The sequence below is a fragment of the Aotus nancymaae genome, unplaced genomic scaffold (assembly GCF_030222135.1).
Source record: "Aotus nancymaae isolate 86718 unplaced genomic scaffold, 86718_ANA_hifiasm-v0.15.2.pri h1tg000029l, whole genome shotgun sequence".
Lineage (NCBI taxonomy): Eukaryota > Metazoa > Chordata > Mammalia > Primates > Aotidae > Aotus > Aotus nancymaae.
This window is the reverse complement of record NW_026988442.1, coordinates 20,911,089-20,935,393: the sequence shown is the minus strand read 5'-3', so window position 1 is coordinate 20,935,393 and position 24,305 is coordinate 20,911,089. Positions and strand designations below refer to the sequence as shown.

At 41.9% G+C, this 24,305-nt stretch overlaps 1 protein-coding gene across 1 annotated transcript; it reads right to left on the bottom strand.

Annotated features, from left to right (window-relative positions):
* Window positions 1–2,041: 2,041 nt before the first annotated feature.
* Window positions 2,042–3,426, bottom strand: LOC110567174 (heterogeneous nuclear ribonucleoprotein A1-like). Its single transcript, XM_021665813.2, has one exon. The coding sequence runs from the start codon at window positions 3,400–3,402 to the stop codon at window positions 2,287–2,289; it is 1,116 nt and encodes a 371-aa protein (XP_021521488.2). The 5' UTR covers window positions 3,403–3,426; the 3' UTR covers window positions 2,042–2,286.
* Between the last annotated feature and the right edge of the window lie 20,879 nt (window positions 3,427–24,305).

The window sequence follows — 24,305 nt, the reverse complement described above, 5'->3', positions numbered from 1 at the left end:
CCCATATTGTTCGGCAATGTTGTCTTTATCACTAATCTGTTTTGGGGCTCTTTCTTCTGTTGGTTTTTGTCTACACTTGTGCCAATACTGTCTTAATTATTAGAGCTTTGTTATAAATCTCATTAGCCAGTAAAGCAAGTCCTCCTACCTTTACTTCAAGAGTACCCTGGCTGTATTTGTTTGGCCTTCTGATTTCATATAAATCTTATATTAGAATCACCTTGTCAGGTTCCATATAAAAATCAACTGGAATCATTTTGATTGGAGAGCATAATAGCGTTACAATTTTGAGATCAGTTGAGAGACCAATTAAAGAAAAGGATAGATTGAGTCTTCCTATCAGTGAACATGGTATAGCTCTCCATTTTTAATTTATTCATTATATCTATGACGATGTTTACGGTTTCCTTCATAGAGATCTTACATGTCTTCTGTTGGATCCACTTATGGTTACCTGATTTTTCTTTGTTATTTCAAAAAATATCTTTATAAAAACTATTTTCTGGAATATAGAAATAAGGTTGATTTTGTTATATTGATTTTGGTATCGAGTAATCTTGTTAAACTAATTCTAATTTTTATCTAGGTTCTTTTGCTTTTTACCTCCATATACAGTAATATCTACAAATAACAGTTGCATTCCTTTCCAATTCTTTATGCTGTTTTATTTATTCATTTTTTAAATTTTGCTGTACCAGTCCAGAGCTCCAGTACAAAGTGGAATAGAAAATGGTAATAGTGAACATCCTTGTCTCATTCTCAATCTCAATACTTTTAATACTTCACAGTTGAATATGGTGTTGACCATAGTTTTGGGGTATTTGCCTTTACCTTTTTTCATGAACGGATATTGAATTTGATCAAATGCCATATTTGTATCTACTAAGATGATTATATTTTTTTCTTTTAATTAATTGATATGATGAGTTATTTTTTGGGTAACTTTAATGCTTGCTTTCCTGGAATAAATGCAATGTGGGACTTGGTTTATTTTTAATTTTTGCATATATATTCGTGAATAACACAGACCTCTAATTTTTCTGTTTCATGTTGTCCTTGTCAGTTGCTTCACAAATTGCTAACACTTGTTATTATCAATTTTTGTTTTTAAATTTCAACAGTTTTGATTTTTAAATGTTAAGCCAATTTTTATTTCTGGGATAAGCGCTACCTGGTTAAAGTTTGTTATTATTTTCTATGTATCACTGGATTTGATTTGATAATGTTTTCTTCAGGATTTGTTGCATTTATGATTGTGAGAGATACTGGTCTGTGATTTTTTTTCTTGTCACGTTCTTGTGAGGTTTTGGTATATCAAGACGATGTTGACCTTGTAAAATGAGCAGGGAAGTGTTTTCTCTTTATTTTCTGAGACAATTTGTATGAAATAGGTATTATTTAAGTATTTGCTACAGTATTTCCATTTTACCTTTTTGACCTATATTTCCTTAAGGGATGTCTCTTATAAATATCAAATAATTTTTTTTGTTTTGTTTTGTTTGAGACAGGGTCTTGCCATATCCACCTAGGCTGTAGTGCAGTAGCATAATCTTTGCTTACTGCAACCTCCGTCTCCTGGGCTCAAGTGATCCTCCCACTTCAGCCTTACAAGTAGCTGAGACTACAGGTGCATACCACCTAATTTTCATTTTTTTTTTTTTTTTTTGGTAGAGACAGGTTTCACCATGTTGTCCAGGCTGGGCTCAAGCAACCCACCTGTCTCAGCCTCCCAAAGTGCTGGGATTACAGGAGTGAGCTACCACGCCTGGCCAGCATCAAATAGTTGAGCCTTGTTTGTTTAAATTCAGTTTGTCACTTTTCCCCTTTTATTAGAACATTTAGTCCATTCACATTTAATATAATTACAGATATGATTTCAAACCATTTAAGTCTATAAACCGGCTATTTTAAATTCTATTTGTCCTACCTGTTTTTTTGTTTTTTTTTAAAAAGACATTTATTCAACGTCATGATCAGACTATTACATTTAGCAATCAACAGCATGGGTGCGAAAAAGAAAAAGAAAAAATCTACATTAAAACCCTTTGTTGGAATGCTTTACACTTTCCACAGAACAGAAACTAAAATAACCTGTTATACAATTAGTCACAAATACAGTCCTCGAGTTTTTTGCCCATACACATGAGTATTTGTCTAAATCATGTCTTCTTTGTAGCAGCTAGGCCCTGCCACCACTGTGCTTGGCTGAGTTCACAAATCTGTTGTAACCTGTAGCTTCCCTGTCACTTCTCTGGCTCTCCTCTCCTGCTAAGCTTTGTTTCCTAATTAAAATCTGCCACTGCCATAGCTACTGCTGCTACTGGAACCGCCATAGCCACCTTGGTTTCGTGGTTTGGCAAAGTATTGGCTGCCACCACCATAGGGGCCAGAGCTTCTGCCTCCAAAGTTTCCTTCCTTCATGGGTCCAAAATTTGAAGACTGATTGTTGTAACTGCCAAAATCATTGTAGCTTCCACCACCTCCAAAATTGCCTCCACTACCACCGCCAAAGCCGCCTCTGCCTCCGTTGTTATAGCTGTCATAGCTGCCACTCCCGCCATAGCCACTGCCCTGGTTTCCATAACCCTGTCCACCACTTCCATAGCCTCTGCTTCCTCCAGAGTAACCAGGGCCGCCTCCTCCATAACCACCATCATTACCAAATCCATTATAGCCATCCCCACTGCCACCATATCCACCACCACCACGGCTGCCACCAAAGCCACCATGACCACTGAAGTTTCCTCCACGACCAAAGTTGTCGTTCCCACCGAAACCACCTCCACGACCACCACCAAAGTTTCCAGAACCACTTCGACCTCTTTGGCTGGATGAAGCACTAGCCATCTCTTGCTTTGACAGGGCTTTCCTAACTTCACAGTTGTGGCCATTCACAGTATGGTATTTCTGAATGACAATCTTATCCACAGAGTCATGGTCATCAAAGGTTACAAAGGCAAAGCCCCTTTTCTTGCCACTGCCTCTGTCAGTCATGATTTCAATCACTTCAATTTTTCCATACTGTTCAAAATAATCTCTTAGGTGATGTTCTTCAGTGTCTTCTTTAATGCCACCAACGAATATTTTTTTCACAGTTAGGTGGGCACCTGGTCTTTGAGAATCTTCTCTTGAGACCGCTCTCTTTGGTTCCACAACTCTTCCATCCACTTTGTGTGGCCTTGCATTCATGGCTGCATCCACCTCCTCCACAGTTGCATACGTGACGAACCCAAAGCACCTGGATCGCTTGGTGTTTGGATCTCTCATTACCACACAGTCTGTGAGCGTTCCCCATTGCTCAAAATGGCTCCTCAGGCTCTCATCGGTTGTTTCAAAGCTCAACCCTCCAATGAAGAGCTTCCTCAGCTGTTCCGGCTCTTTAGGAGACTCTGACGTAGACATGATCGCAGGGAGAAGAGAGACTTTAATGATGCTGCTTCGGCGGCGTCCACGGGCAGAAAGGAGCAAACTGACGAACGTATCTCGTTTTTTTTTTCCTTCTTCTGGACTAGCCAAGTATTTTTATTATTATTCCATTTTTATTATCTCCATTTGATTTTCTTAAAAATTGTGGTAAAATCTACATACAAAATTTACCATATTAACTTTTTTTTTTTTTTTAAGATGGAATCTCTCTCTGTTGCTCAGGCTGGAGTGCAGTGGTGCAATCTCGGCTCACTGCAACCTCTGCCTCCCTGGTTCAAGGGATTCTCGTGCCTCCCGAGTAGCTGGGATTACAAGCGCATACCACCACGCCCAGTTAATTTTTATATTTTTTGTAGAGACAGGGTTTCACCATGTTGGCCAGGGTGATCTCCAACTCCTGACTTCAAGTGATTGGCCCACCTTGGCCTCCCAAAGTGCTGGGATTACAGGAGTGAGCCACTGCGCCTGGCCCCATATTAACCATTTTTAAGTAACGGTTCAGTAGTGTTAACTTCATTCACATGAAATTAACATGAAGTTAATATGTTGTGCATATTCATTGCACAACAGTGCAACCAATCTCCAGAACTCTTTTCATCTTACAAAACCAAAACTCTATACCAATAAAATAACTTCCAATTCTCCCTTCCCCCCAGCCCCTGGCAACCACCACTTTACTTTCTGTCTCTATGAATTTGACTATACTAGGATTTTTTATAAATGGAATCCTACAATATTTGCCTTTTTATAACTGGTTTACTTAACCAGTTAGAAAAATGTTCCTGAGTTTCATCTATGTTGTAGCATGTCAGAATTTTATTCCTTCTAAAGGTTAAATAATATTCTTTCATATGTATATACCATATTTTTCCCATTTATCTGTCAGTAGATGCTTGGGTTGTTTCTACCTTTTGATTATTGTGAATAATGCTACTATAAACATGGGGGTACAAATATCTCGTCGAGACTTAGCTTTGGACCTGGGAGTGATGTACAGTGAATCATATGCCACATAATGACGTTCTGCATATTCAATGGTGCAACATTGTATGTGCAGTCAACGATGAACTGCATATACAATGGTGGTCCCATAAGATTGTAATGGAGCCTAAAAACTGTCACCTAGTAGCCTTATAGCCATCATAACATCAGAGTGCAACATATTAGTCACATGTTTGCGGTTCTGCTGATGTATAGAAACCTAGGTTGCCAGTTGTATAAAAGTACAGCATATACAATTATGTACAGTACATGATACAGGTAATAAATACAAATAACTTGATACTGATAATAAATGACTGTTACTGGTTCATGTATTTACTATACTTTTCATCATTATTTTAGAGTGTACTTAAATAACTGTAAAATAGTCTCAGGCAGGTCCTCCAGGAGGGGTTTCAGAAGAAGGCATTTTTATCATAGGAGTTGACAGCTCTGTGCATATTATTACTTCTGAAGACCTTCTAGTGGGATGAGATACGGAGGTAGAAGACAGTAATATTGATGATCCTGATCCTGCGTAGGCCAAGGGTAATGTTTTCTTTCCAAAAAGTTTAAAAAGTTAAAAAAATTTAATAGAGAAAAGCTTCTGGTTGGCAGGTGGATCATTTGAGGTCTGGAATTTGAGACATGGTGAATGAAACACTGTCTCTCCAAAAATTACAAAAATTAACCAGGCATGGTGGCACACACCTGAAATCCCAGCTACTTGGGAGGCTGAGGCAGGAGAATCATTTGAACCCAGGAGGGGGACGTTACAGTGAGCTAAGATTGCTCCACTGCACTCCAGTCTAGGCATTGGAATTAGACCCTGTTTAAAAAAAAAAAAAAAAAAATAGAAGAAGAAAAGAAAAAAGCTTATAGAATAAAAATATGAAGAAAGAAAATGTACAACTCTACAGTGGGTTTGTGTTTTAAGCTCAGTGTTATTGTCCCAGCTACTTGGGGAGCTGAGCTGGGAGGATTGCTTGAGCCTGGGAGGTCGAGGCTGCGGTGAACCGAGATTGTACCACTGTATTCCAGCCCAGGTGACAGAATGAGACCCTATCTCCAGAAAAAAAAAAAAACAAAGTGTTACTACAAAACAGTCAAAAAGTTAAAAATATTTAAAAGTTTATAAACTAAAAAAATTATAATAGGCTAAGGTTAATTTATTATTGAAGAAAAAAATTTTTTACATGTTATTTTTTATTTTCCTTTTTTTTTTTTGAGACAGGCTCTTCATCTAGAGGTAGGCTAGTGTGCAGTGGTATGATGGTAGCTGACTGCAGCCTCAAACTCCTGGGCTCAAGTGATTATCCTGCCTTAGCCTCCTGAGTAACTGAGACTATAGGCATGTGCCACCACACCCAGCTAATTTTTACCTTTTTTGTAGAGAAGGGGTCTCACTATATTGCCCAGTTTGTCTCAAACTTCTGTCCTCAAGCAGTCTTCCCACCATGGCCCCTCAAAGTGTTGGGGTTACAAGTATGAGGCACTGTGCCTAGCCAAATAAAAACATTTAAAAAATAAATTTAGCATATGTATGGCTGGGCATAGTGGTTCACACCTGTAATTCCAGCACTATGGGAGGCCAAGGCAAACAGATCACTTGAGAACAGGAGTCTGAGACCAGCCTGGCCAACATAGCAAGACCCTGTCTCTATTATAAATATAAAAAATTAGCTGAGTATGGTGGTGCACACCTGTAATCTCAGCTCCTGGGGAGACTGAGGCATGAGAATTACTTGAACCCAGGAGGCAGAGGTTGCAGTGAGCTGAGATGGTGCCATTGTACTTCAGCCTCAGCAACAGAGCAAGACTCTGTCTCAAAAACAAAAACAAAAAGTACAGTGTGTATACAGTCTACAGTGGCATGCAGTAATACACTAGGTCTGCACATTCACTCACAACTCCCTCACTGACTCACCCAGAGCAACTTCCAGTCCTGCAAGTTCCATTCATGGTAAGTGCCCTATACAGGTGTACCATTTAAAAATATTTTATACCCTACTTTTACTGTACCTTTTCTATGTTTAGATATGTTTAGATACACAGATATATACCGCTGTGTTATGATTGCCTACAATATTCAGTAGTGTAACATGCTGTACAGGTTTGTAACTTAGGAGCAATGGGTTATACCATTAGCCTAAGCGTATGGTAGGCTTTACCATCTAAGTTGTGTAAGTACACTGCATGATGTTTGCACAACGCAGTCACCTAATGATGCATTTCTCAGAACATATCCCTTTCATTAAGCAATGTGTGACTGTACTTATACTCACATTTTATTGACCAAAGAAAGTCATATGGCTATTCACAAATCCAAGCTATTGTAAGGAAGTACAATGCTATCATGTGCCTACAGAGGTCTTATGGAGAGCATCCCAGTTTTTGTCCACTTCTTTGTTGAGAAAAAAACATCTGTCAGGCTGGGCACAGTGGCTCACATAGGTAATCCCAGCACTTTGGGAGGCCAAGGCAGGTGGATTGCCTGAGGTCAGGAGTTTGAGACCAGCCTGGCCAACATGGCAAAACCCCGTCTCTACTAAAAATACAAAAGTTAGCCGGGCTTGGTGGTGTACACCTTTAATCCCTGCTACTTGAGATGTTGAGGCAGGAGAACTGCTTGAACCCGAAAGGCGGAGGTTGCAGTGAGCCGAGATCGTGCCATTGCAGTCTAGCCTGGGTGTCAGAGCAAGACACTGTCTCAAAACAAACAAAAAAACCAACTTTGTTTGGATTGCCACTTAAAAAAAGGCCTCCCTACTATGCAGAAATCAAGAACTCAATAACTGTTTCCTGTGTCATTACCAAACGCTTCCCAGGGGTTTTGCCACTACGTGGAACCAGCAGTTTTGTGGGGGACTTCTTTCAAGGTATCTCCTCAGCTAGAAATAATTTCCCTTTTCCTGGTAATTGACCATTCCTCGATCCATGGAGGTGGATTCCTGGTGAACTTCATGCCTGTAAGCTGGCCATGACTGTTCTGGAGGAAGAGAACAGTCCTCCACAAGTTGGGTCCGTTAGAAGCTTTTCTACACGATTTTGTAATTGGAATGATTAGGGAGTTTTAGTCTCTGGGTAGTTGGAATTGTATCAGTACTTGGGGGAGATTAGTAGACACATTTCCCATTGTATTATTAATACCTGGAGGCAGAGAAAACAAGTCTTCTGAAGTCATACTGGCTCCACTTGCTCTGCTTCCAGCCCATCCAAAAGCCCAGCTGGTTTCTTTCCCTTGGCCTCTGAGAGATCCACCCGACCCAAAGCCTAAAGATAAAGTCCCCTTTTATTTTCCTTAAATTGGTCTAATGGGTTTCTGGTGCTTGCAGCCAGCAACCTGTTATCTGATAGTTCTTTGCCTTTGGACCCTGGCACAAAAAGTTGACAGGTGTAGCCCATTCTAGCAAAATAGAGGTCAGGTTGTAACTATATTGCATTAGCTAGACTCCTAGCAGTTTCCTTCCTTCTTGAGAAAGCTCATCAGAATGTAAGTACTAGTGACATTATTATAGGGATCACCTGAAATCTGCTTTTTTTTTTTTTTTTTTTTTAAAAGGAAAGTAATTTGCCTCAGTGGGTAAACATCATTTGTGACATACCTCCCAACGCTGGTATTAAATGCATGCTGTTTCTTCTGCCTGGAATCTCTGTCTCAACAACTCTTCAGACGCAGCCCCAAAGTCACTTCCTCTGGGAAGCCTTCCCACACACTCCTGTATACTGTTAATTATGCCATTCTCTGTGCTTCCCAAAGCAGTTGGCACATCCATCTTTGTTACATATTTTCTTCCAGAATTATTATTTTTTTTGAGATGGACTTTCACTCTTGTTGCCCAGGCTGGAGTGCAATGGCACAATCTCAGCTCACTGCAACCTCTGCCTCCCAGGTTCTTTTTTTTTTTTTTTTTTTTGAGACGGAGTTTCGCTCTTGTTACCCAGGATGGAGTGCAATGGCGCGATCTCGGTTCACCGCAACCTCCGCCTCCTGGGTTCAGGCAATTCTCCTACCTCAGCCTCCTGAGTAGCTGGGATTACAGGCACGTGCCACCGTGCCCAGCTAATTTTTTTGTATTTTTAGTAGAGACGGGGTTTCACCATGTTGACCAGGATGGTCTCGATCTCTTGACCTCGTGATCCACCCGCCTCGGCCTACTAAAGTGCTGGGATTACAGGCGTAAGCCACCGCGCCCGGTCTTTTTTTTTTTTTTTTTAATTGAGACAGAGTCTTGCAATGGCACCAGGCTGGAATGCAGTGGCATGATCTCGGCTCACTGCAACCTTCGCCTCCCGGGTTCAAGCAATTCTCCTGCCTCAGCCTCCCGAGTAGCTGGGACTATAGGTGCACGCCACCATGCCTAGCTAATTTTTGTATTTTAGTAGAGATGGGGTTTCACTATATTGGCCAGGATGGTCTCAATCTCTTGACCTCGTGAACTGCCCACCTCGGCTTCCCAAAGTGTTGGGATTACAGGTGTAAGTCACTGCACCCAGCCTTCCAGGTTCAAGTGATTATTCTGCCTCAGCCTTCCAACTAGCTGGGATTACAGGTGTGCATCATCACACCCGGCTAATTTTTGTATTTTAAGTAGAGACGGGGTTTCACCATGCTGTTCAGGCTTGTCTTGAACTCCTGACCTCAGGTGATCCACCTGCCTCAGCCTCCCAAAGTGCTGGGATTACAAGTGTGAGCCATTGATTCTTTAACAAGAAAGGAAACTTTAAAAAGGAACTTTTCTACTTCCCACAGAAGCCTTTGAAATAAAAACATGTTGGAAATGAAAAAAAAAGGTAGGCAGGCATGGTGGCATGCACCTGTAGTCCTAGCTGCCTGGGAAGCTGAGGTGGGAGGATCGCTTGAGCCTGGGCGGTTGAGGCTGCAGTGAGCTGTGATGGCGCCATTGTACTCTAGCCTGGGAGATGGAGTGAGACCTGCCCCACTCTCCCCCACCCCCTCCATTTTTTTTTTTTTTTTTTTTTTTTTGGCTTTTACTCTGAGATGGGAAACCGCTGGGGGCTTTTGAGCTTAGGTTTCAACAGGATCCCTCTGGCTGCTGTGTTGAGAGAAGCCTCTATGAGAGCAGAGTGGAATCAGGGAGAACAGGTAGGAGGCTACTACGATATTTTAGGAAAGAGAAAAAGATATTTTAAAGGTAGAGTTGACAGGCTTTTCTAATGGATTGCATGTGGGATATGATAGAGAGAGAGAAGTCCAAGATGACTCCAATGGTTTGGCTGGAGTCACCAGAAGGATGGAGTTGACATGAACTGAGGTAGGGAAGGTTGTGAAAGGAGCAAGCTAAGGCGAAAGTATGGGTGTTTGACTATGGACTTGTTAACTTGGATACATCGCTCACACTTGTGTATATGCTCCCTGGTTTTTGGTGTCTGAAGGTTCTAAAGTTACTTGAAGTTAAAGTCAGCCTTATTAACACCAAGCACTGTGAAGAAACCTTCAAATGTGCTGTCATTTAACCCTTTTAATATTCCTATTGGTTTACTCATATTTCATTGCCCTTTTGCAGATGAGAGATTAACATGTTCAAAGTCACTCAGACAATTATTAACCTGCCAGATTAATGCAGATCTGGGATTCCCACCAGGTGTGTCAGACTGTAGAGCTTCTGCTGTTTACTAACCACCGGATTCTAAAGGTTGGAGCCACTTTCTGAGCCTATTTGCTGCACACTTGGTTCTATAACTAAAAAGGTGCCTGGTACACGTGACAAGAATTCAGAAGAGTCCAACCCCATCCCATGCGTTACAGGTTACAGAATAGCTATGAAGAAAGGATGGTATTAGTGGACTCGAGGAGGCGGACTGATGCTTGAAAGCTCAGGTACTTGAAGATTCAATGTTAAAGCAGCGATCAAGAGTTAGGTTTTTTTTTGTTATTATTTTTAAGAAACCAGAAAACATTAAAAACTGCAGCGAAGCCTTGGGGGGATAAAAGACCACTCCCAGGCGACGCTCGTTGGGAAACACTGGAATTCGAGAAGTAGGGGCAGACAGGAGCCAGAACTCCTGCCAGCCTACATACACATCCTTTTGAAAGTGTAACCGGGTGTGACCTTCCTTAAGTGGTCCTCTGGAAAGACCAGGATATGGAGTACAAAAGCCAGGAACCTCTGGGACCACAGCATCCGCCCCCAGCCCCTCCTTCCCCGTCTTCTTCAGCCTCCACTGGGTGAAGAGCTGGTAGGGTGCCCGCGCATGCGCCCGGGGCACAGTCCGCTCCCCGAGACGTCAGGAGGCTCGCGCCCGCTCGAAAGCCCCGCCCCGCGGCTGCCAGAGGCGCCATGGGCCGGGGGGGTGGGGGCTCCGGGCCACGCCCCCAGCCGAGCCGAGCAAGGCCGAGCAGAGCCGAGTAGAGCCGAGCAGAGCCGAGCACCTCCGAAAGCCGCCGAGCCGAGCCGAGCAGCCCGGAGTCGGTTGGTGCAGCTGCGTCCCCGCCGCTCAGCAGTCCGCGGCTCCGGCGTCGTCGCCGCCGCCGCCTCTGCGGGGCCTGCGCCGGCCGCCCGCCCGGCCGCCCGGCCGCGGGGAGGGACGCCCGCAGCGCGGGAAGAGCGGCCCAGTCGCGGGCGCCGCCACCGCCGCCGCTGCCAGGTGAGCGCCCGCCACGGCCAGCCGGCCCCGCGTGCCCCCGCGGCTGTCAGTCCCCGGTGTCTTATCTGTCTCTCTGCCTGTCAGCCCCTGTGTCTCCGCGAGCTCCTTCCCGCCACGCCTGGCCCGCGGCCGGCCTGCAGTCTCTGTGAGCCCCCTCCCGCCGGCTGCCACTGGTCTTTCTGTCAGCCGCCAGCACCCCCATGCTGGTAGGCTCCGCCCCTTCCCCCCGGAGCCCCACCTTCCGCCATCTGTCATCACCCCCCAGGCTCCAGGCGTGGGCGTCCAGGGGTCCTGGGGGTCAGGGTAGCCCCGCGTGCCACCTTCGCGAAAGGCGCAAAAGAGGGTGGTGGAGGGGAAGCGGGGGCGTTCGCGTAGGCCCGCCTGACCGTGTGAGAGTGCGTGCCCGAGTGTGCGCCTCGCGTGTGCGCCCGACAGCCGCCTGCATCCACGCCCGCGGGCCCTTGCACGCTGCTCGGATGTGGCAGCCCATGCCCCCAGTGTAAAGAGCGTCAGCTCGACCAGGGAAGGCGGCAGAGCCGGGACTCGAACCAGTAAGCGGGGTGCAGTAGCATCCTGAATCTTGGGACCCTTGTTTGCCCATGCGAAAACACCACACGTCGGCCCCAGGTCCCCGGATTCCCTGAGTGGCCAGTGAATGGAGTTTGGGGCTTGTTAAGCCTTCCCAGTGTGGGACTGTCATTCAGGAAAGCCTGTTGGAAGTGACTGAGGAGTGGATGGGATGTGGGACTTAGGTGGGAAGTGTTTGAGAGATTGAGTCATTTTGAGTTGCATGGTTTGCATTTCTGAGCAGTGATTGCCCTGGGCTTGTGCCCTGCAAGAAATTTATGTGACTTGGGGAGGGGGTAGTGACGCGGGAAGGAATACTCCTTTCTGTTTTTGTCTATGTGAACACATAGTATATATTTATCTAGATATCCTGATTCTTTATTCATGAGGCATCCACACAGCCTCAATTTAAGGATTACAGTAGTTTCCATTTATACACGTTTTTGTGTGTTGTTATCTTGATGTTCTTTATTTGTGGTAACTTAGTATTGCAGTTTTTCAAAACTAAGAGAAAATGCGTCCTAAAACAATTGGTATTTTGCCGGATAATTCTGAACCACAGAGAAGGAGCCAAAAACACACTTCATTAGCTGGAACAACTTATTCGAGCTTAATTTGTTTCTAAGAGACATACAGTGGAAAAATCCAGAAGCGCAAAATAGTATCAAAGAGACTTAGAAAATGAATGAAAAGGGCCCTTCTGTTACTGCTTTGGAAAGATGGTATCAAAGTTGCTGTAGAGGACAGAGCCACTGTGTAATGATCAACATATTAACCAAGTTGGTTTTGTGACCTTGATACATTGAGCGGGGCTTGATTTGTGCAGTGGTTCATGACAGGCAAACATTGCATGGGAAGTGTGGTAATTTTTGGAAAAAAATGTTCCCCATGTTGTTTTGGTTTTTGGTTTTGAGTTTTTTTTTTTTTCACATTGAAGATTTCAGACTAGGGAAGTCTCATGGTGGAGTGCTTTTTTCTTTTTAAAGATAACATTAAAAAATTACCAAAGTAATTCATGCTTAAGGCAGAAAACTTGAAAAACAAAGAAAAGTATTGCAAAAAAACCCATAATCCCACAAACCATAGTAAACCACAATTTGGTATTAAGCCTTTTAGCCTTGTTCCCACGTAGGCTTTTTTTCTTACAAAAATGCTATCATACTATACAACTTTTATTCTGTGCTTTTTTTTCTTTCACTTATAACTAGATTGTGAGAGATATATCTTGGCTTTATGAGTAGGAACTTGTGTTTCTCTTTGCAATCCTTTAAAAAAAGTCAAATCATGTTAGTCCTCTGCTTAGAGCCCTCCAGTAGCTTCTCAAAGTAAAATCTGTTGGCCTTGCTGTCCCCTCCCAGGCTAACCCTCTTCCCTGACAACTGTCTTCACTTCGAGCCTTGTCAGACAGATCTCTCTGCTGTTCCTTAAAAACGTCAAGCTCATGCCTTTAATCCCAGCACTTTGGGAGGCCAAGGTGGGTGGATCACGAGGTCAAGAGTTCGAGACCAGCCTGGTCAGCATGGTGAAACCCCGTCTCTACTAATAATACAAAAAAAAAAAAGTTAGCTGGGCATGGTGGCATGTGCGTGTAATCCCAGCTACTCGGGAGGCTGAGGCAGGAGAATTGCTTGAACCTGGGAGGCGGAGGTTGCAGTGAACTGAGATTGCACCACTGCACTCCAGCTTGGGCAACAGAGCTAGACTCTATCTCAAAAAAAAAAAAAAGTCAAGCATACTCCAGCCTCGGTGCTTTTGCATTTGCTGTTCCCTCTGCTTGGAACTCTGGTCCCTGGATGTTAACATGGTTGACTCCCTTATTTCTTTAGATCTCTGCTCAAAAGTTAGGTTGTCTGGCTTTACTTGACCACACTATCGAGTACATCCAATTTCCCTGTTGTCCTTATCCTGCCTTTCTTATCATCACTTGGTAATACATATTTATTTGTTGGTTTATTGTCTCTGTCCCTCATTAACCCAGAAGTGTGAGACTTTTTTTTTTTCACTGATGTATCCTCAGGGCTCAGAACTGCACCTGGCCCATTGTGGGTACTTAGTATTTGTTGAGTGAATGAAGGAAAGAATGAATGCTCCTTATCCATCTATTCATGTGACCTTGCTGGTAGCCTTCTAGGCTTTTACGTAGCTATATCACGAGGTAAAATAACAGTATCTTAAAAGTCAGCATATTCCTTTCTCTTCCACATCTGAGAAGAATTTTACAAGGTGAGGCTATGATCTTAAAAAGAATTACAGTCTTGATTTAACTTGAACAATTGAGGGAAGGAACATTTTTGTCAAATGTTGCTGGCTTGCTTTCTTATGCATTATCCCTGTGTCACATTGGACATTTTTGAGAAGTATAAAGTTTCCCGGTTATGTTTACAGCTGTGATTTCAATTTTGGTAGTTCATAGTGATAGTATAAGCCTCAGGAGCAGAGTGGGTTTTTGTGTGTGTGTGTCAACAGATACCCAGATATATAATAGCTTTAATGTGTTTTCATTTGGGAAATAGCTGTTCATATTTACTTATTATCCTGGCAATTCTATCCTTTTCATCTCCCTGCTAATCAGTTTTTGCATGGCCTAGCAGGTATACTTAAAGTTGTTTTTTTTTTTTTAACATTTTAAAATAAATCCTTGATCTTTTGAAATTTTACATCTCTCCTGTGACTCTTGAACTGTTTGAAAGTACCAGTTTCATCTTTCAAGATGAAGCATCTGTAGTAAAATGTATAATTGCATTTTAATATATGAGATTGGAAAACTTGTATCTTGGGACAGAATTTTTACAGAGAAGTTGTAATGTGAGTGTAAGCTTTTCAAAGGTTTGAATTTCAGGTAGATTGCTTTTAATTTTTGTGAGTTTTTAGAAAAAAGAGTTGCTTCTTACTCTTAAGAAAAAGGAGCTCCTTGAACACAGTCCAAAAAGAGACCTTCAAAAACTTATTTTTCTTATCCTCCAAATATACAAGAACTTGGTGGTGATGGTGGGAAAGGGGGAATCCTAAATGAAAATTTTACTTTTTAAAGGCCTGAAAGGATGTGTTAAGAATTTAAATTTGTTCCACAGGTATTTATTGAGCATGTATTTGAGCCAGTTCTATGTGTTTTTTTGTAGGCTATGTTACCATGTTCAGTTTTAAATTATCAACGTGATTTCTTATTATTTCTTTTCTTTTCTGACTCTGCTACCTCCCTTCTCTCATCATATTCTCTGTCTAAATGATCTCACCAGTTCCCAGGACCCTAGCCTTGGATGCAGATGACTCTTTCTGTTATGTCTCCCTGCCCTTTCTCTGGTTCCAGGCTTGCATTTTCAGCTACCACACTTTCCTGTTCCAGTGATCTCAAACTTGACATGTTCAGAACTGATCTCTCAGTATCCCTCTCAAGCTTCAAAATTTGCATTCCTCATTCCTGACCCTTCCTTACTCTCCCCTCCAGCCTTCTGTCTCAGTGTTAGTATTGTCTATTCATTGTTCAGGCCAGACACCTGAAAGTTGTCTGTGATTCTTCTCATTTCCTCACCCCACATCCAACCCATCGGTGTGGTTTTTTTTGGCCTAGCCTCTAGAATATCTCAAACCCTTCTTTCTCTCCATCTTCTTAATTACCCCGCTCCCAGATGGATGATTCCCCTGCCTCCTGGCTGGTCTCCCAGCTTCCACTGTTGCTTTCTTCTAGCACGTTTTCCTCACAGCAGCCAGAGTGATCCTACTAAAAAGTAAACCCAAGCATGCTACCCCACTGCTTGGTGGCTTCCACTGCACTTGGACTCACATCCACACTTATCCTAACTCATGGCCTTTCCAGGCTCCCCTCCTTTCTTGCAGTGGTTGTCAGGTTGAACACCTTCAGTTCCTCAGACATGCCATGTTCTCGTCTTTTGTACAGGCGCTTCCCTCCACTTGTCTCATAGAAAGATCCTTCCCAAACATCCAGTCTCAGCTAAAACATCTTCCCCTCAGAGGGGCCTTCCCTGTTTACCACTTCTATAGTAGCTTCTTCCCCATTGTCCTCTATCTCAGTACATGTGCATTTATTGCTTGGCACTTCACTAAAATTCATAGCACTTCATTTATATGTTTCCTTCCTTTATTTCCTCCTTTAATGTCTACTCCCCCAATAGACTACAAGATCTAGGAGGGCAGGGACAGCCTTGTCTTGTTTATGGTACAGTCCTGTGCTCTGCCCAGAATCCAGTAGGTGTAGGGCCTCAAAACATTTTGAATAATTATTTAAGTAGCAAACTTTTTTGAGAATTCCTATGTACCAGGTCCACTGCTGTTTGTGTTCACACATTATTTCTAAATCTCTGGGAAACCCAGTATGGTGATGATGATAATTACCACTTCTATTTTTTTAGTTGAGAAAATTGAACTTAGAGAATTTAAGTAATGTTTAAAGTTACATAGCTAAGAATATGGTGGAATTAGGATTTTAATCTATGCAATGTAACTTTAGAACCTTTCCTCTTATTCATTATTGCCTTCTGGTATGAATGCAGGAGTGAATGAATATGAAATGCTCTGTAATATTAATCCCCGATGGGTTCTCTTATGTTTCTGAGCATATATGAAAGCATTAAAAATAAGAACACTTGGGTTAGGATGTTATATTCTCCCAGGAAGTTTCTGTTAATAACTACTATGTCAAAGCATCTAGATTAGTTTGCTTTCAGACTCTGTGTTTTAATTTTGCTTTTGCCACTTTCTAGCTGTAGGCCTTTGGGAAAATTGCATGTCTAAGTCTGTTTTTTTTTTTTTTCCAGCTGTAACTGGGGAAAAATAATAGTTCTTACTGGATCTTTTGAGGAGCAGAATTATACACAATTCTAGTATAGCTGGCTATACTATTTCATTTTTTTTTTGGCACTAGAAAGATATTCACCAGCATACTGTTTATATCAGTAATGCTTACTACCAGGGAGCTTATTTCAAATAACCAAGTGAACAGTAGACTTAGTTTTGGCATGATGGGCTTGGCAGCTCACATGATGGAATATCTGGGCACAGTTACATTTTTTGGTGGGATGCCTTATGAGCAAGTGCCAGTCTGGTGGTGTTTATCATCTCTGTAAAATAGAAGTGAGATCTGCTAGGAATAAATGGGAAGAGGTCAGAGGAAAACAAGGTTTGACATATCATTGAGGGGTAATGAACTTGAGACAATGTCCATGATCTCCAGGCAGTATGCAGGGCTCCATTGAGATAGGACCATGAATTGACTGGGGCACTGGTAGCATTCACCTGCCTGGTTTTAGGAGCAAAGAAGGCTTATTGTTGCATTGAGCCAGGGTTGGGGTTTGCTGGGGTGAGTGGCAGAAACACAGTGGAGCAGAGGAACTAGGTAGGGTATTGGCCAGGAAATGACTAACATGATAGCTAAGGGTATCTAGGCCAGATGGGGCAGTGAAAAGGACCAGTGGTGTTGAAGTCAAGGAATGGGTATGTGGAGTGACGGAGTAATAGGAAGATGTGGCTAGAGAGGGACATGTGAGTAGAGATTTCAGAGTTGGAGCAGTTAATTACTGGGGTTGTGTTTTGCCACAGATATAAGTGACTGAAATGAAGTGAACTCAGTGAAGATGCCTGAATTTAAGGAGGTTGAGTAACTGAGAGGCTGGAGAGTTGTTTGGGACATCTGTGTGGTCAGAGAAGCCATCAGAAGGATTGTAGGATATTTAGGATGGAGAAAAGGAAGGTGGGCCAAATCTTCAGCAAATGAGGTGGGGTCAGGTATCCCAGCAATGAGGTGTTATGGTTACCCTGCAGGAATCTCAAAGAATCAGGGGATTTTGCCTGAGGGAGATGGAAAAGTAGTGACCTGGAAGGTTTATTTGTTGCAAGGTCTCTCGGGAAGGAATCGACCATGACCCAGATTCATTATACTTCTGAAGGAATCCCAATTCAAGAGGGCAGCACTAGTGGCATGTTGTCTTGTGTTTCTAAACTTGTTCATGAAAATCATGTGAGGATGTGTGTTAAAAAAAAATTCAGATTCCAGCTGTATCCCAGGCCCGATGAACAACAATGTTTAGGAGAAAGAGACTGAGAATGTGTATTTTTAACACCTTCCCCACTTGGTAATTTTTTATAATTAGGGAAGTTTGGGAAATGCAGCTGTAGTGATTAAGAACATGGTATTTGGAAGCCTACTGCCTGGGTCTGAAGGAGGTGGGAGTGGTGGGAGGGAGCCTTAGCCCATGACACTTAAAATTGAGTTTGGCTTTCCAGATACATCTGATATCAGAAACAGTGAACAGGAATGCTCTACCAGAGGCAGACACACTGACAACAGCAGGAAGAGACAGCTGGTAATGACAGAAACAGAAACGCTCTACAAAATAATTCAAAGTATAGCTGTTTGGAGACATTTATTATAGAGGAAAATATTCCTGTTTGCCTTGGTGATCTCTGAATATATCAACTGATTATAATTGTTTTCATGTTCAACAGGCATAGGTTGAATTAGGGTTTAGTTTGTTCAGAAAGGCTGAGAAGGAAGTTATGCAATTTAGAAAACTGTCTATCATAAACCAGCATGTTTAGTGCTTTAGGTATTCATAAAATTAACTTATGTGCACAATTCTGTCTCTGAAGATACTGGATTTAAAAACAAAGTTTCACTCAACAACAAGCCAAAGTTAAGAACAGTTGTTATCCCCAAGGGGTTGTCTATATGATTAGGTATTTAATATGATCATTCTAGTAGCCCTACTGCCCCATTCTCTCTATTTTCTCTGGGAAAATCTTTCCTTTCCATGACAGGGAGAGGAATAGCTGCAAAAGAATAGCTGCTCACGAGGGAACTTGGAGTTAGCCATTCTTGGCTAACCAGTTAGACTTTCCCTATTGCTATTAAGGAGGTTCTGAATTTCAGTTGCAATGTTTAGATTACTTAACACTATACCTACCACCTGGTTTATCATACCCAAACACTAAAGCTTTGGGAAAAGAAGGTTGTCAGCACTGTTGAAGTGGTTGCTATGGACCTTGAGCCTAAAACTTGATTTGCTCTATCATGTGTTCCATTTCTTATTTCCTCTTGGACTGAGAAGACTGGCTTTCAAACTGGTGAATAGTAGCACCTCAGTTGCAGTCCAGTCAGCTACCACATCCTTCCACTTACTGTCTCCTCTCCTCAATGAACTGCAGGAACCAGTCAAATGTACATCATGAGGCCTATAAAATGTGGCCGTGGAGGATTAGCAATGCCAATTCAACCAGAACTTTCAGTTTGGAAGTTGAGATTTGTAAAAGTGATTACGTTTTAGAGAAAAAAAAATTTCCTATTTTTCCATTTTAGAAGAACATTTTCTTCTAAAGCTGAGAAATGCTGAACGGACCAATGAGTGTTTTGATGATAACAACATGTTCTTTAATGTCATACTTTTCCTCCCTTCAGAGCTCAGGAACCCTTGCAGGCTCTGCTGTAGTATGGTGCTCTTTATAATGTTTAAATCATTAAGAGTATTTACCTTGTGAAGTGTTTGTATTCCTGCTGTGAAGTAGGTACCTTGGGGTTGAAAAGAGGGTCCATGGCCTTAAGGAACTTTTTAAAAAGTTAGTCAAGGTGCATTTAGATCTCTAACCTCAAGCAGACCATGCTATGTGTTGTGAAGGAGGTACGATCAAAATGTTGTAGGATCACAGATGAAAGAGAGGTTATTTCTAGTGGTGGATGGAAGTGGCAAGAAGAGATTGGAAGGTGCTTTAAGAGGATATTTGTATTCAGACTGGATCTTGAAGTTGAGTAAAATTTTGGAACTAATAAATTACATTTGATATTTTCTGTTTACTAAGGCATCATTTATTTTAGCAAGACTACAACATAGTGCTTAATGAATTAGCCCTCGATTATCTGAAATGACTCAATTACTTTGGGTACCTTGTTTCTGTAATTAATGCATGACACATTAAGGAATATATGGTGGAAAAGGGCTTTTATGGAAGCATAGCTGAAAACGATCTTGGGATCTTAGTAGATATCTGAAAGAATTGGAAATATAGTGGTATGGCACTGCATAAAAAACAGAATGATAATGGGATGTGTATGTTTGAATATATGGTTTAAAATGGAGGGAAATGGAACACTAAATGATGTTAATGAGGTCTTCATAGGAAATAAATAGTCTGCTAGGTTAGCAGGACTTTGAGTACTCACCATCTCATTTCTGAGTATATTTCTCTGGGATGGTTGGCAGTGTGGTCAGGAGATCCCTGTGAGGTTGGCAACAGTAAACCAAAGGAGGCTAGCTGCTCCTCATTCTCCCTTGCTCTAGGTGGCTAAGCACAGATGGTTTTACAGAAAGGCTGTGAAGCCATGTCCAGGGTGGCTCTTTCTGCTCTAGACCTCTGCACACTTGGTTCCTGTGCTTGGCCTACCTGAAAGCTATGTCTTCTTGCCACAGAGTGAATTCTCTCTCACTGGTGTGTGTACCTCTGGATGAGTCCACTCCTTTGACAAGCCCATTTCTTGCCATGGTAGGTTAGCTATTGCTGGACCATTGTGCCAGCCTTGCATGTGGTCATTGTTATGCCTGAAATCTTGCATCCAGTTTTTCCTTTCCCATGTTAAGACTCTTTCACCTGACCCCTCCATTCAACTCTTAATTTTCCAGGAAGCGGAAAAATATGCTACTTGCTACCTTTTGTGCTGAAATGGCCCTGGCCCAGAATTCTGATACCCTTGGGAATCAACATATATAGTTTAGACAAGATAGCATTTTCTTTTTGTTTATTCCTGATAATGCCAATACCATTTGAAAAGCCAGGATATTTGGCAATGCCATGTGCCCCATTTTACCTTACAGGTAACTAAAGCCACTTAAGAAAATGATTTCAGTAATTCACCAAATAACGTACTTACTGTATGCTTACTATGTGTGAGATACTATGCTGGACACCAATGGAGAACAAATCAGACATGGTCTTCCACGGCACTCACAGTCTGGTGGACCTATAGCCAGGAAGCCATGAGAGCTTTATGAATGACCGTAGGCCTAGGGGCAGAAAGGCCTGGTGTCTAGTCCCACTTTTGCCTTTTATTAATTACATGACCTTAAGCATTTGACCCTATTTTCTGTCAAGTGAAATAAAAAGGATTTTCCCTGGCTTTTAAGATTCTTATAAGACTAGATGAGACTACATACAAAAGAGCTTTGCAAAGGTCAAGTTACTATATATGCAAATATAGTTGTGGGTAATCAGCTCTGTCTTCCTTAAGGAGAATGACTAATGGAGCGTTTTCACTTCTCTGTGGCTTCAGAGAATGCCATTGCATTTCCAAATACAATGCTTGGACTGAAGATTAACATTTCACTAATTCTAATGTATATTAATAAACAAGGAAACTAGCTACTTAGGTGGTGCCGAGGCCTAGTTATCTCTAAAAAGTCATAGATTTAGGGGAGAGAGAGATCCAAGATGGCCGATGACTAGCAGCTCGGGCACGTACCTCCCAGTGAAAGTGCAAAGAACGAGAGGACGTCACACTTTCAGACGAATGTTTGTTGCTCGCGGACCAGGAGATTCCCAGTGGAGGAGCCCCACGGGTCGCCAGGGCGACTCTTGTGGCCGGCGCGGCGATTTTGCTGGTGCCTCAGCGCGCCAATTCTAGGTGCAGAGTCCGGAGATTCCCGGGCAGAAAAGCACCATCAATCTTAACACCGCTGTTTTGGCCGGCACAGTGGACTGCTCAGATTTCGGCGCTGGGAATCAACAAGTTGGACGTCAGAGACCTAGTTAGAAAGTCGGCAATTACAAAGACGACAGACGGACAAATATATAATGAAGGGAAGAAACCAGCGTAAAAAGGTAGAGAACACTCAAAATCAGAATGCCTCTCCCTCTACAGGGGATTGCAATTCCCCATCAGTAACGGAACAAGGCTTAATAGATTACACGTGTGTTCCAATAACAGAAGCAGGCTTCAAAACGTGGGTGATAAGAAACTTCTGTGAATTAAAAGAACTTGTTTTAACCCAATGCAAAGAAACTAAGAACCTTGAAAAAAGGTTTGACGAAATGTTAACGAGAGTGGACAAGATAGAGAAAAATATAAGTGAATTGATGGAGCTGAAAAACACAACACGAGAACTTCGCGAAGCATGCACAAGTTTAAAGAGTCGAATTGATCAAGCAGAAGAAAGGATATCAGAAGTCGAGGACCAGCTCAGTGAAATGAAACGAGAAGACAAGAATGGAGAAAAAAGGATGAAAATGAACGAGCAAAGTCTCCAGGAAATATGGGACTATGTGAAAAGACCTAATCTACGTTTGATAGGTGTACCTGAATGTGATGAAGAGAATGAATCCAAGTTGGAAAATACTCTTCAGGACATCATTCAGGAAAACTTTCCCAACCTGGCAAGGAAGGGTAATATTCAACTCCAGGTAATACAGAGAACACCACAAAGATACTCTTCAAGAAGACCAACCCCAAGGCACATAATCGCCAGATTTATTAGGGTTGAAATGAAGGAGAAAATACTAAGGGCAGCCAGAAAGAAAGGTCAGGTTACCCATAAAGGGAAATCTATCAGACTTACAGCAGATCTCTCAGCAGAAACCCTACAAGCCAGAAAAGAGTGGGAATCAATATTTAACATTCTTAAAGAAAAGAACTTTCAACCCAGAATTTCCTATCTAGCCAAACTAAGCTTTATGAGCGAAGGAAAAATTAAATCTTTTGCGAACAAACAAGTACTTAGAGAGTTCACCACCACCAGGCCTGCTTTACAAGAGCTTCTGAAAGAAGCACTATACATATAAAGGAACAACCAATATCATCAGCCTTTCCAAAAATATATCAAAAAGCAAAGAACATTAACATAATGAAAAATTTACATCAACTAATGTGCAAAACAGCCAGCTAGCATCAAACGCCAGTATTAAACTTATATATATTTTAATTGGATAAAAAGCCAAAACCCATCGGTATGCTGCATCCGGGCCCATCTTACATGCAACAATACACAAAGACTCAGAGAGAAGGAGGAAGATTTACCAACCAAACAGAGAGTAAAAATAAACTAATAAACAAAAAGCAGGAGATGCAATTCTCGCCTCTGATAAAGTAGACTTTAAAGCAACAAAGATCAAAAGAGGCAAAGAAGGATATTACATAATGGTAAAAGGATCAATGTAACAAGAAGAGCTAACGATTCTATAGATTAACGAGATAGAAACTTAACAAGGACATCCAGGACTTGAACTCAGACCCGGAACAAGTAAACTTAATAAACATTTATAGAACTCTCCACTTCAAATACACAAAACATACATTACCACCTCACACCTATTCCAAAAGTGACTATATAATTGGAAGTAAATCACTCCTCAGTAATCGCATAGCATTTCATAGGTTTAAATGAAATATTGGTTGGCTGTTTGTTTGTTGTCTTCTTCCCTTGTTCCTTCCTGATTACATCGTTAAGTATAATTGTCATTATAGAGGAGGTTTTTGGTAACCATTGCTGGATTGCGTTCTAGCCTGGGCAAGAAAGCAATACTCCTGTTCTCTCTCCCTCTTTCTTTTCCTTTTTCCTCCTCCCCATTCTCTCTCTCTCTTTCTCTTCCTTTTTCCACCTCCCCATTTTCTCTCTTTCTCTTTTTTCTTCCTCCTTTTCAAAAAAAAAAAAAAAAAAAACTCCAAAAAAAAGATGACTATCACTATACTGTCCAGGTCTCTTATGTGTCTAGTTCTTTCTAATAAAAATAAAAAAAAAAAAAAAGTCATAGATTTAATATATATTAGCTTTATTTCAGAAAACAGTGCTTCTGGATGTTTACTGTATAACCAGAAATTTATTATTACAACAATGGATGTATAATTCTAATAATAGAATGCATACCATGATATTATAGTACAAAAATTAATCAAAACAATAATTATAATAAAGTATTCTTTGTAAATAGTAGAATATATCTTGACTTTTTGCAAGTTTAGGTTGATAAGGAGTTTTGAACTGCACTGTTACTTTTTGGTTTTGACTCTTTTTTATTGTTATTGGTTGGTTTTTGAGACAGGGCTTCGCTCTGTTGCCCAGACTGGAGTGCAATGATGTGATCCTAGCTCACTGCAGCTTCTACCACTTGGGCTCAAGCAGTCCTTCTACCTCAGCATCCTGAGTAGCTGAGACCACAGGTTGTGTGCCACCATGTCTGGCTAATTTTTGTATTTTTTTGTAGAGGCGGGGCTTTGCCGTATTGTCCAGGCTGGGCTGGGCTGGGCTTGAACTCCTGAGCTCAAGCAATCTGCCCACATTGGCCTCTCAAAGTGCTGGGATTATAGGCATGAAACACTGCTCCCGGCCAACTTTCTTTTGTTTTAATGGTCCCTCTTAACTTGCATATCACTGAAGAACTAAGACCTTTTGTTGTAGGTATTTTTTGTAGTAGCCTAGACGAGACCCTTAATCTTTGAACTTCAGTTACTCATAAAATGTGATCTTTTCTTTGCCATGCCAACTTCACAGGGTTGTTGAGACATTCAAATATAGTATTGAATGGATGTGCTTCTATCTGTGTAATGGTCCTTGTTCAGTCATGGTACAGTGATGAGGTAATCCTGGCAAATGAATGCCCCAGAAGGGCTATGTCTTGATTTGTAACCTAGTCCTTGGTCAAGTCTTGATTCTTCTCCATGATGATTTATCCTGTTGTCCCATTCTTATTTAATAACATCTTGCTTTATGCCCAGTTGGCCATTAGCCAAC

What these genes read in the sequence shown, in the direction of transcription:
- LOC110567174 (XM_021665813.2), bottom strand. Translation starts at nt 3,402, where the DNA reads ATGTCTACGTCAGAGTCTCCTAAAGAGCCGGAACAGCTGAGGAAGCTC.